At 42.5% G+C, this 14,147-nt stretch overlaps 1 protein-coding gene across 2 annotated transcripts in view; it reads right to left on the reverse strand.

The window, feature by feature from the left end:
- UNC5C (unc-5 netrin receptor C) overlaps window positions 1-14,147 on the reverse strand; it is a 369,308-nt gene that overhangs the window by 67,254 nt on the left and 287,907 nt on the right. For both annotated transcript variants that reach the window (XM_036269940.1, XM_036269932.1), the window contains exons 5-7: window positions 7,538-7,718; window positions 3,305-3,472; window positions 647-811 (exon numbers count right to left, since the gene is read on the reverse strand). In XM_036269940.1, the coding sequence (XP_036125833.1) occupies window positions 647-811; window positions 3,305-3,472; window positions 7,538-7,718 (514 nt within the window). The remainder of the gene's footprint in view (window positions 1-646; window positions 812-3,304; window positions 3,473-7,537; window positions 7,719-14,147) is intronic.

A 14,147-nucleotide genomic window follows, 5' to 3' on the forward strand; every position in this document is an offset into this window, starting at 1 on the left:
AAGAAAACTAAAGAACAAAGCCATGAAACATGGGGAATTTTTGGCTTAAAGCACCCATTATATTCCTGAGCCAATCTTCTCCACTTATTTTAAACTGTTATATTTTATGAACATCATTTTCTTTAAATAAACACAATGTCTAACAAAACCCAGCATTTTCAAGGAGCTATGAATATGTTCCCACTAAATACCTGTAAATTGGTAAATCTACCTGCAGAAATGTTTCCTCTCCTTATATATATATTATATATCCCATGGACCTTGGTTCAGTAACTGCCATGAATTAGGAATAAATAGCTTATTTGTTGGAAGTCATGTGACTCTATGAGGAGTTTCTGGGTGCCTTTTCTGCACTCTAATAAAACCGACTAGTGATTCCCTGGTCTGGAAAGAATGACAGGCCCTCGATGGAAATGACTAAATCACACTTTGCTCATGGGAAAGCAATCCTGTGTGTGTCATTTGTTAACTGGGCACAGTTATTTCTGGGAGTTTACCCTTTTTAAATTTAAGAAAAAAATCTACGATGCTGGTATGTTATTGCATTTTTTGTTGTTCAAGTAATTTTTAATTTCGAATATTCCTGAAAGAATTCCTGGTTGAATGTCAGGTCGCCCCTGTGAGCGGCTTGCTGGAACAGACTCACTCTGCATGCACAGCCCGTCCGTGCAGTTCTTGGATTGCAGGACCAGGCCGTCGCAGTCCTTGCCTCCGTTCTTGGGGGCGGGCGCCGTGCACTCCCGCCGGCGCCAGTGTGTGCACTCGGTTCCGCAAGTAGACCACTTGCTCCAGGAGGTCCACCTGCCATCCACTGCCACAGAAAAACCCAGCGTCAGGTCAAAGGGACAGGAGCTTCTTGAGGGCAGAGGGGAGTTGAGCTCAAGTATAAAGGCAAAACAAAAAAGCTGAAGAAAATGCCCCACCGAGGAGTTTGACATTTATTGCAACTGCTGGAAACGGAGCAGGCTCTACCTACACCTGCTGGGCTCTGAGAAGCCGCCGTAGGAGTTGTGACTTGTTTGCTCACTGACCGAGCAAGGGCAGCTCACGGGAAACACAGAAACGAAAGTCGTCACCAACAGCCATATAAAAGTAAGTCATGGTGGTGCAACTTTTTCTATCAAATGGTAAACGTCTGGATTTTACACTGAAAGTTAGGGGGCTTCTTTTTGCACCCAAAATTCCTTCATGCATAGTGTCATGTGGGCCGTGTAAGTAAACCTATGTGGGGGGAAGGAGAAAAGGTTGGTAGGGTGGGGAGGAATCTCCCTGTGTACCCACTCTCCATCCATCCATCCATCCATCCATCCATCTATCCATCCGGCCAGCCAGCCAGCCAGCCAGCCAGCCATCCAATTATCATTTATTGATTATTCATCTTTCTATCTATCATCTATGAATGTCCTATATACTCTTTTTATTTTTTCATTCTGGCTAATAGATTCTCCTGAGATCTTCAATGCCTTCTTGAGAGAAAAATTATCATTTATTATTTGATGATTCCATTCCATTATTTTATAATGTATACATTTCTATTTTTATTTTAAAATATATTTAATCTTTTCTAGTTTTCTGCTGTGATTTAGTAATTTAGAATTAACTCATATTCTTCCTATTTTTGGTGGCTGACTTGGCAGTAATTTAAAATGAGCTGAGATATCTCTATTTTAAAAACTATTGCAATTCCTTAGTTAAAAAAATATATAATAAATTTCACTAAGGTCATATTTTAAAAAACATTCTGTAAGAGTTCTTACATAAATTGAGTAAAAATATTGATGAGTTAAAATAATTTTTCCTTATATACATAAACAATTATGATTATGTAGAATTCAATGTAAACAATGTTAAATATAATTTATTAAATGTCTAATATACATAACATCATGAACCTGCATATTAATAGAAATTATATCAATTTTAATAGTTTACTGCATGATTTCATATTCTAATTATTGCGTAAATATATTATGCATAGTATGTATACATATAAACATGCCCACATGAAAAACTGATGAAAGCATTAATTCTTTAGTCACACAGAGCTGCCTGTATAAGCAGCTCCTAGCTATCTGCAGAAAAGGCATTTGCTTTGACCTGGACCATCCCCAATTTCACCCTCACACACACACTCGCTCTTATGTTCCAACTCAAAATGCTCAGTGCGATTTTAATAGTGGGCGTAGTCGACATCTAGGTACATTATAGAAGAGCACAAGATAAAATACTGAATTGTAAACTTAGCTAAGTGTCAAAATTTGTCCCATAAATAAAAGCTCTCAAAGTGTTCAATGTAGGATAGTATTTTGATATTTGGAAATCAAAACAGGAATATAAAATATAGACCATGTTTTACTTTTCAGTCCATTTCTTCAACCCTTCACTGAGAGAGTCTATATTAAAGGATAAACCAGACAAAAATTAGGCAAAATAAAGGGAAATGAAAAGACTGTGTTTTTAAATAATGAAATTGACAATACAATAGCTACCTCAGTGGAGTGCACCAAATTTATGGATTATCTCAATATAATTTTAGCTAAACTTTTCAATTTATTGATTAGAGTTTAGTGAGTTTTGGTTTTGGTGGATATCAACTTCAATTTACCTTGGGATAATAGCCGGTGACAATATAAAATAATACAGAAAGATGATCAGAGTCAGAGGGATGCAATCTTGGCAAAGGAATCACTGTACATAACTCACAAAATAGGTGACCAACACGTACAGATAACACAGTGCTGACTGCATTCTACTCTCAAAATCCATTAGCTCATGTGTCCCCAAGCTCAGACTTCCTTTTAATTCATTCAAAATGTTTTATTTGCTCTTGCCCAGAAACTGACATGAAATATCAATTACTTCTGTCTAAAACGTTTTCTAAATTTCAGTTCCAATTAATTCCCATGGCTTTCTGGAGATCCAAGGTTTTTTGTTGTTGTTTGTTTTGTTTTGTTTTTGTTTTTTTTCCCCCCTAAAGTGTGTGGCTTTCAATGGTGCGCAAATCTCTTGAATTACAGAACCTGCAATCTTGGCCCCAGTGGTTTTGTTCAGTAATAGAGAGGGATTATGTTTATAAGTGTTTAATCTCCTGTCTTATATTATTTTTCATGTCTAAGTAATAAAGTTAAGTACTCCTTTGGGGGAAAATATTTGACTTCCCAGCCATGTAAGCATTGAGTGGTATGACGGATTTCAATAATGTTAATCACACATTCACTTCAAGGATAAGGCTTTGTGTATATTCCTCAAAACGTATTTCTGGAATGGGAGGAAACATTTGGAATGAAAGCACTGCTTTGTTTACCTGGGCATAATGTGGTACAGGTTATTTTCTGCACACTCTGCCCTTCGCAGAAGGCACCACCGTTGAGTGGCGCTGGGTTGGTGCAGGTCCTCGTGCGTTTCTGGTACCCCCGTCCGCAGCGGCTATTACACACAGACCACTCTGTCCAGGTGGACCAGCCACCGTTTACTGGAAGGAAGTAAATAATAAAATGTGGATCAAATGCTTGTGTATGCATGTATAGGACCACAAACCACGCACAACACATAAACAAAAAGTTATCTCCCAAGTGACTATAACGAATCTAAAATTCAAAGCGAGAAGAGACCATGGATATCATATCATTCAAAGTTTTATCACAGAGACGAAGAATCTAAGCACAGAGATAAATAAAACGAATCACCAACATTTACTCACCTACTCAGAAAGGTAAATAGGATTATGTTCTCTTTTCCTTTACCAGTGTTCCTTTTAAAACAAAATATATCCTCTTACCTAGACAAGCTCCAGAAATTACTTTTGGTAGCTTATCTCAAATAATAAATGTTTACATCCTTATGCCAAGGTGCAATTAGACCTGAAACATGGGAACTGAATATAATCATTCTGTCTTTTCTTAATTACAGATGATGATTGATTATTTTTCTTTAATGTGTGTGAACTTTACAACCTTTTAAGGATTTTTGGTCAGTTTTATTAACTAACCATTGAACCTGGTTAAAAAAAAGTCTTATATTGCTGTATTGCTGGGATTTTGTTTTTGTTTTTTACTAATTGAGTAGCTATTTAATTGAATTGGCAATTAGTTGATGTAATTGAATTGAACACCTATTTTGTGTGTAAAGGCTAATTATGGTATTTGATGGAGATGTTACTGTAGATGAGATTCTGCACTCTAACTCTTACACTATGTCCATTATTTACATCTGAGATCTTACTGGAGAAAAAACTCTGCTATATATATATATATATATATATATATATATATATATACACACACACACACACACACACACACACACATTTCAAAAATGTGAGTTTATGAATTTTTTTGTAATTAAACACTTTCTAACAAAAATCATTTGCTCGTAGTTAGGACATGGGAGGAAACAACTAATGTATGCATATGCCTCCTGATAGAAAAAAGAAGTGTTAGCCATTCAAGTAACACAACCCATATATGTACACATCATATTCCTAACATCTCCTGTTTGGGAAACCCATGCAAGAGGAAATAATCATGAATGTGTTTTACATACAGGCTCAGACAGAAGTATTTTTCACAACAGAATTATTTTTTTATAGAGAGATAAATAATTGAAAACAACTGTAATGTTCAACAAGAGGAAAATGGTGAAGAAACCATGTATGTTCATGTATTGACTCCTAGGTAGCCATTCAAAATGCTGTAGGCGTCTATTTAGTAATAGATGAATATTTCACATTATGTTTTAAGTAAAGAGGTATTTATATCCCTCATTTTAAAATGTTATTTATGCACAGAAAATATCAGTAGTATATATATTTAAAGCTCTCTCTGGGTGACAAGATTACAGGTATTTTCTTCTTTGGCCATTTCTGTGCTTCCCAAATTTTCTGTTATAGACATACCTTTGCAATCTAAAAATGACACTAACAGAAATAAATATATACAACTGATTCAAAAATAAAATACTGGTTAGATGTAAATGTTTTTCTGTGGACTTCCGGTGAGCTCAACCTGTGAGCCTCAGACAGTGTATTTTCTGAGTCCAGAGAAAGGACAAGCAGATGGTTGATAGGTAGACTCTTAATTAGTGTTTCAAAAAGCACCTTAACCTGCCCAACTTGACAAAGCTCCAAATGTTGGGGAATTAGCCATATAGATTTCTTACTAGCATACTGGCAAGCTGAGAGTTAGGGTTATGTATGCATGTACCACCCTGCTAGGATTTTAATGAGAAATGAATAATCATAAAATTTTAGAAAAAGAAAAGTCTTTGAAGATCCTAGGCTTATTCCCTCATTTTATGGAGAAGGTGACAAGGGCTGTGAGCATCCTGGTTAAGTGACCAGCGGAAGGTCAGTTAGTGGTAGAACTAGTCCTAGAACACAAGACCACGAACCCCTTGTCCAATGCTGCTCTGAACTCAAAATGTTTGTGACTTACGTCTGATTCTTCCTAAAGACAACTTTGGCTTGTAATTATTGGTTAATTGTGATTATTGATTATAGTGATTGAATACTGAAAGTATGCTAAACACAGGAAAAAAGATTTGCATGTGTATTTAAACATCTATATGACACATCTTCATGAGTCTGCCTCATTAGTGATTTATTATTGGGATGTGCGGTGGTGCTCCCCATTCTCAATGCTGTGAATTAAGTTGTTTAGCTTAGAAAAAGCAAAAAGTAAGAAACATTTTGTTGTGACTGGAGAAAGCAATTGCTTACAATTCAACACAGGGATGATCATGACTAGAAACTTAAAACCTCCGAGAATTGAGAGAATTAAAGAAAATAGTGTGCATCTGTCTTGTGACGGACATGATAATTTAAAGCATCACTACATTCGGCCTTTGGAACATCACAGTGGTTTCTGTTCTCAGACATCTCTACAGCATGAGAGCACATCCATCCAAGGGGCATCATCTGCTGTAAGTGCCCTGAGCCACACACTTGCCAGTGGCTTTCACGCCTTCAGAGTCATCCAGATACTAAGGCCCCTGGAGTGTCATTTAACACTGACGCAGCCATGAAAAGCTTCCTTAGGCCCTTGGTGGTAGCCATCTCATTCAGGAGGTGGCATAACCTCAAAATCCTTCCCAGGGCTCTTCAGTTACCTCTGAGACAATAACTCTTCAAGAATATGAAGTCCAGCCCTGGCCGGTCTGGCACAGTTGTTAGAGCGTTGGCCCATGGTCCAGAGAGTCCCGGGTTCGGTTCCCACTAAGGGCATGCACCTTGGTTGCAGTTTGTCCCCGCCCTGGTTGGGGTTGTGTGGGTGGTGACCAGTCGATGTGTTTCACATTGATGTTTCTCTCGCTCTCTTCCTCCCTGTCTCCCTCCTGCTCTATCTGAAGATAAATGCAAAAATGTCCTCGGGTGAAGATAAAAGAAAAAAGAATATGAAGACCACCCGGCCAGTGTGACTCAGTGATTGAGTGTCGACCCATGCACCAAGAGGTTGCTGGTTCGATTCCCGATCAGAGCACATGCCCAGGTTGTGGGCCTGATCTCCAGTGGGGGGCATGATGGAGGCAGCCAACTGGTGCTCTCTCTCATCGATGTTTCTACCTCTCTCTCCCTCTCCCTTCCTCTCTCTCTATAATCAATAAAAAAAAAAGGAAAAAAAGACCTATTGTATGTCTAAACTGTGAGAAATACATAGATATACAGAACTGACTCTTAGTCCATCAATGAGCTTAACGACTAGCTGGGGAGATGGAACCCCTCATGAAATGTCTAGCAAACCACTGAGTTCTAAACCACACAGGGAGAGAAAGCATCGTATGCCACCTCGAGCTTGGGGCAAGTTCGGGTGGGACACTTTTTACTGGTGCTGAAGAAGTGATCAGCTTAGAAATGAGAGAGATTAGGAAGGACCAGAGAGTGGGAGGGAAGATTCTTGAAGCGGCCACTCTGTTGAACCTCGCCACATGGTCAGGCTCAGGGCACTTGGTGACGGCAGTGCGTGTCCTCACTCAGAATGCCCTGATGCATTGTGTACAGCAAGTTCTAGGAAGTTCAAGTTGCTCTGATGTGTTTAGGGAACGTGTCGGCTCCAGTTTACCTGGGGTTTTGCAGTCATTGGATGGAGCCAAGGTTCACAAGAAGAGCAGAAAGCTTTAAGCATCTTCTCTCCGAATCCACCCTGTATCTCGGCCGTCCAGGGTAGGGAGAGGGGAGGGCTGAGGGAAGCAGCTGACACTTAGGTCGATTTCTTTCACTCTCCTATAAACTGGCTGACAAAGAGTTAGGAATTTTTAAGACTAGTCTTTCTATGAGTATCAGGGAAGCAGTTAACCCTCACTGTCCATGTGAGAAGCTGGAAGAGGGTAGCGGTGGGGATTGCGAAGGGACCTCAAATTTGATGTTTTAAAATTCAAATAAGCCCTGGCCGGTTTGGCTCAGTGGTTGGAGTGTCGGCCTGTGGACCAGAGAGTCCCAGGTTCGGTTTCCACTAGGGGCACATACAAAAAGAAAAAAAAAAAAAAATTCAAATGAGATCCGTACTTTGACATGTACTTGATTGAGACCCCAAAGCCCACTCACCGTAGACGATGACAGTTGCCGTTGTGCTTTTCCTCTTGGCAACGATATTCTTGGCGACACATGTATAGTTTGCGGTATCTGAGAGGCGGGCCTGCTTGATGATGAGGTTGTGATCAATAGTAATATAAAAATTCCGATCTTCAACAGGATCGATTATGTCTTCATTTTTCAACCATTCCACCTACAGGTGCACAAGAGAAATAGATAATTCCCCAGTCTGCACCCGCTGATGGCTGCCTGTCCTACTTGGGTTTTGCAGTATGTGTAACATTGTTCCACGCTATGAACTTCTACAAGCAGGGAGGAAGTAACTTTCTGAGGTCACGGGAAGTATCATTCACCTGCCAAGCAAGCTGATTCTGTCCACACTACTACAGATTCTCAAATGTCAATGAACCCACTGGGAAATACAGTGTTCAAATTGTTTTCATTTTGCCCTGCAGGCAAGGAACAGGGAATGGGCCGCAGCCAAGTTCAGAACCCAATCAAAAATAATAGGCTAAGCATTTCAAACTGAACTCAACCCTTTTGCTGTTTGATTTGTTTACTTTTGGCAAGCTACCCGCAGCTTTTCAGGAAGAGTATGGGAACTATTTAAAAAGCTCGAGAGGCATCTTCCCCACGTAGCTCTAATAAAACACCATTTGGATGATTTACGTGTAGCCTTGCGGAAACATATGGACTAAATTTCCCTGAAAATGCACTTACTTTAAAATGCTGTAAACACATATTTGGAGATGCATCTAAGCCAAAATAGTTGAGGGAAAAAAAAGGTTTTCTACCAACTCTCAATATAATCCAAAGCGCATGTAAACCATACTCAACTCTCTCCTTTTGTATATCGCTAGCACCAAATCTTTGTCTCATGGTTTGCTCCTGGGGAACCTGACCACGGACATGAATGGCCCAAATGATTAAACTACTCTTTTTCTTGCAATATTATCAACTTAGCAACAGCGATGCTATCCCTACAGAATGAAAGGAGCGAGATGTATCTGCATAAGCAGCCCTATAAAGGATAAACTATTTCTTGTCCTGTAAATTGTGTCTTTCTTCTCCCTTTTAAGTACAGGTTTTTCCATAAAGCAAAACAACATTGATATTTACCACATTTAAACTTTCCTTCTGCATTAGTGTGAATGTGAATACAGGTAACCTTTACCGGTAGGGAGTCAACCGTGTTGCCATTTTCAAATTCTTAAGGAGCTTCTCTCGCACCTCAGGAGGTGTGGAAATTAATCCCTAAATCTGTCAGTGCGCTTGATGTAGCACAACCCCCAATTAAGCCTAACCCAGGGACCCCAAAACAATGCTCCTCTATTCGGCAGAAGAGAGGTCACAATTTAAAGAGGAAAACAAAAGCCAACGACAATCCTGAAAAATAAAAAGAAACGAGAAAGTAGGTAAGAGCAACTATTTGTAATAATGTGAATTTGAAACAGGGAGACATTCTTGTATTTACACGAATGGAAGTGAGGAAGGGAATGGAACCATCCAACGCAGTGGAGTTTTAAAACATGCATTTTGTTCTCAAATACAGACGGCACGCTCATTCAGGGCCATGCTTGGAGATGCAGATTTGATCAGATACTCATTCTCACTTGACCTGGATTTTCTTAAGATATGACCATGTGTGTGTGATAATGTCATCCTGCTAGCCAGGCAAGGGAGATGTCAGCAAATTCCTACTGTCAGAAATCCACTTGACAGTAATTGAAGGCTGCCCTTAATATTTTTAAAATTTTCTCTTTACCTAGGTAATCTATGCCATTCTGAAGAAAGCTTTTCACTTATAGAAGGCAGTTAGGTTCCCCTCTGCTGGTCTTGGATCCCTTCCACTTGCGTGTGTCTGTCTGTACTGTGTGTACCTTTCTTTCAAGGACCTATACCTGCTACTGTTTTTGGGATGCCACTGGGCTCCTGGACTCTTTGCCTGGAGGTGCATGGGGTTCCCAGCTTCCCCCACAATTTCCCCTTCACATCGACTCACAGGGTGTGGAAACGAACTTTTGAAAATCGGCCAGTCCTAGTTGGAATCTGAGTTGTTACTCTTCAGAGCCCCCCTCCAGGGATTAGGCTGAAACAACCTCCTTGAGACTTCACCCGAATCCAAACTCTTTCTGGGCTCCTCCTTTCCCCCCTGCTTGCTGCCCCCGCCCCGAGGTTCTCCTGGGGGTGCATCCATAGGAACCACTGGCATCCCAGCCTTTGCCTCCTGTGGTTTGTTTCTGGAGAACCTGCCCTGAGTTCGTGACTGTTCAAAATTATGGTTTCTTCTCTGCATGTAATATCAGCAACAGCATCGTTATCCTGATCATGAACGACATCGAGAGTCCCCAGGGATGTTGCAAAGCACTTTTTATTTGAAGAGACTATAACATGCAGAAAAGAGACCAATGGAAATAGTTGACAAAAGATTTTAAAAGACTTATGTGGTTATTGGGTGTATGGGCTTTACTTCCTTAAACGTGGCTGCATCTTCCTTAGATGTTTCCCATCAACCTTGGCGTGGTGATTGTGGCTTGAGCTCTGAGGACCCCTGAGGATCCTCAGAATTATGGGGAAACCCTGGGCCCTGGAGGGGCTCTGCTTTAACCAGAGATACTCATCTTCGATCTGTTTTCCACATTTGTATGCCTTTGTTTGAAGAAGCAAAAGTTATACTGCTAGAAAATATCCGTAGAAATGAAGAGGGGAGCCCAGGACTTCTCTGGCTTCTTGTAAGACCTTTCCTCTTAGTTCCCAGGTCTCCACACTCCCAGTCAACGCCCTGCTTCGAGAACATCATCTCCAGGAGAAACCCAGGCCCAGACTACAGGCCGTCGCTCCCTCCTGTCCTGGAATCCTCATCCTGCCTACGCCTCTCCATCGCCTACCCCCCAAAATGCTCAGAATCTTTTCATCCGGTCTTGGAACACAGCAGTAAAATCCTCCAAAATTCCCATTTATTTTTAGATTGTTTTCTTCACTTTTCTCTAAGTGAAAACCTAGCTCTTCATGAGGCTACTGTGTCTCTGGACTCCACTCAGATGGAGAATGTCCTCCAACTCCAGCATACCACTGAGCCTGGGGTTGCAGTGAGTGCCCTCCTGGCTCTGCTTCGTCTGTTCCAGACCATTCTGTCCAAACATCTTAGCTTTAAATTCCACGCCATCAGGTATGTCAGCCACGTCCTATATATTTTTTGGTAATCATCTGTAGATCTCTGGGTTCACAGTAATTTTTTTTTTTTTTTTAATCCTCACCCGAGGACATTTTTCCATTTTTTGTTCAGGTAGAGTGGGAGGGAGAGAGAGGAACAGAGAGAGAGAGAGAGAAACATCGATGCGAAAGGAACACATCGAGTGGCTGCCACCCGCACAACCGACCAGGGCCGGGGACAAACTGCAACCGAGATACGCGCCCCTAGCGGGAACCGAACCCGGGTCTCCCAGGACCGCAGGCCGACGCTCTAACCGCTGAGCCAAACCGGCCAGGGCCACAGTGATTTTTATCCAGCACCATTTCTGTCATACTTTCTAATGATTTTAATAACCAAAAGATGACATTTTTCTACACATTGGCCCCTCGGTTCCATAAGCTTCCCTCCTGCAATGATTTTCATTCCAAGTCACTTGCACTCATGGTCACATATTCTAGGACAGGGGTTTTCAATCCCTGCAGGATAACTTGGAGAACATTTATAATATACCTGTTCTAAATCCAAGGGAGAGAAACTCTGATTCACTGGTCAAGACTGGTTGAGCACCGGTGTTTTATAAACTCCCATGGGGCTCAGTTTACTGCTAGGGCTGAGGATAGCACATGAGACCATTGCCTTTGAAATGAGGCCCCTGAACCGACAGCACTGATAGAAATGCACACTCTCAGGCTCTGCCCCTTAGACTTACTGAATCAAAATGTGATTGATTCCTGGTCAGGGCACATGCCCAGGTTGTGGGCCAAATCCCCAGTAGGGGTCATGGAGGAGGTGGCCAGTGGATGTTCTCTCTCATCGATGTTTCTATCTCTCTCTCCCTCACCCTCCCTCTCTTTCTAAAACCAATAAAGAACAAAAAGGTGAATTATAATAACCCCAGGGGACTTACATGCACACTGCAGTTTGAGCAGCACTGGCCTCGCTCTTGTCTTTACCACTAATTGCAACCCTTCCTTAAACTCGGTTTCAATTATCCTCTCTTTCCACCAGTTTCTGTCTTCCCTGCTCATTCTCTCTAAGACCCCTATTTTAACAAACCTGCACCAGGTCCTACAGTCCACTGAACTGACCGACTACATCTCTCACCCTCTCACGTTTCCTGTTCTTTCTACCAAGTGCAAACGCCGGTGTCTGACTTTATCTTCAGTCCCTCGCCTTATGCCCTCAGGGCTCTCATTCCTGGTTCTCGTCAAGGTGCTCACTGGCTCACTCTTCCCTACACCGCCGTTTATCCTTGCAGTGGAAAGTGGCTGTGGCTCATCTTACATTCATGAAAACAGAACACAAGTGAACCCTTAATTCTGCCAAAAAGACATAGTAGATCTCCATTGTCCGTTCACTGACTCGCACTCCCGGACAGCCTTTTCACACCTTCCCCTCTCGCCTTAAACACTGCCTCCCCCTCCGTCCACACTTTCAGCTGATGACCAAGTTTCCACCCTGCGGGGCACACTGACCATCACATCTTCCGAAGCTCCTGCCATCGGCCTGGCCCCCTCTGTTTGGTACCTCTCCTGGTCACCGGGCCAGCTCTCTGTGCTCCGGTCACCTCTCATTTGCCTCCCAATGCCTCTCTATAGTCATGGGCGAGTCCCCGCAACTCTCCTCTCTCTCTCTTAAATCACTCCTGTCCCCTCTCCACCAAGTCACTTCCATTAGCATACAGACGTGCAGTTATCTTCACAACTTACAACAGAATCTCTCCCACTCGTTTCTGCTTCTATTCCCCCCACAGGTCCCCGCTCACCTCACAAAATGCCTTGAAAGAGTTGTTCACATTCACTCTCTCCAACTCCTCCCCTTTCCATCACTCCGGAATCTACTCTGATCCGCCTCCACCTCTGCCTCTTCACCAGAAGTGGTCTTTTCCAAGACATCAGTTACGTTTGCTGTCAGAGGTGCTGATGAGTCTCAGTGTTCTCCTTAGTTGACTCAGCAGCAGTGTTTGACCCAGTGGGTCCCCTCCTCCTCACTTGCTTTCTCTGGACATGGCCCTTTCCTGGTTTTTGTCCTGTTTCAACCCATCCCCATGGCTTCCGCGGGCTGAGGTCTGTTCCCTGTGTGGGCTCCATCCTCGGATCTCTGTTTTGTTGTTGTCTATCCACATTCACTTCCCTGATGAACTCAGCCAGGCTCATGCAGATGATTCCTGAATTTATCTCTAGTCCAGGCCCCCCTGAACTCCGAACTCATTTTTCAGCTGCCTGTCTGCAACTCCACTCGGTTGTCCAACAACCTCCTGGCTGCCCCTCCACACCTGCCCCGCCCCCAGCCATAGCCATCTCATTATGCCAACCCCATCCTTCCAGTCACTGAGACAACACTGCAGACTTGGCCTTGACTCCTCTCTCACTCCCCTTTCGCCCAGTTATGTCAGACCAGCACGTGGGAACCGGACAACTTCTCATCTCCTCACTACCACTCCACGTCTGCTTCAAGTCACCACCACTTTGCTCCTGGATTATGGCAGCAACTTCCTGTCCCACCTTCTGCTTTTCCCCTTGGCCCTCGGCAGTCTATTCTCAACACAGTCGTTGGAGTGAATCTTCACCCAAAGATCGTGCTATGCCTCATCTCCAACTCTCCAGTACCCAGGGTCAAAGCTAACGTCCTTACAAGGACCCAAAAAGCCTGCATCACCAGGACCCCTGCCCTCTCTAAGATCTCCCTCTTTTTTAAAAAGAAAATTCCTTTATTGATTTTAGACAGAGAGGAAGTGAGAGGGAGAGAGAGATAGAAACATTGATGAGAGAGAATATCAATTGGCCACCTCCTGCCTGCCCCCTACTGGGGATTGGGCCCACAACCTGGCATGTATCCTGACCGGAAATCGAACTGGTAACCTTGATGCTCAACCACTGAGCCACACTGGCCGCACTCTGAGATCTCCTCTAATGACTGGGATCCATTCTGGGAAACGTATGTGAGGCAATGTCCCTGTTGTGCGTACATGATAGAGTGTGCACTTTCACAAACCTAGATGGTATAGCCTATGACACACCTAGCCTCTATGGTACAGCTATTGCTCCTAGGTTACAAGACAGTATGGCATGTTACTGTATAAAACAACACAGCATTAAATCAAGCACAAGAGACCATGATTCAATCAACAGATAACAGTAAACATAAGATGTATGAGGCTCCTGCTGGGATAGCATGGCATACTGTTTTATGGCAGACTTTTTTAATAGGTAGAAAGAATATGCTCTAAAATAGTGATTAAACACTATGGTACAGTAAATACAAAAAAGCAGTATAGTTGTTTATTGTCATTATCAGGTATTCTGTATGGTACATAATTGTAAGTGCTGTACTTCTACGTGGCGGGCACTGCAGTAGGCATGCGCACACCGGCACCACCACAAACACATGAGTAACGTGTTGCATGACAACACTACGATGGCTATGCTG

This window comes from Molossus molossus, unplaced genomic scaffold (assembly GCF_014108415.1).
Source record: "Molossus molossus isolate mMolMol1 unplaced genomic scaffold, mMolMol1.p scaffold_m16_p_1, whole genome shotgun sequence".
In the NCBI taxonomy this organism is placed as follows: domain Eukaryota; kingdom Metazoa; phylum Chordata; class Mammalia; order Chiroptera; family Molossidae; genus Molossus; species Molossus molossus.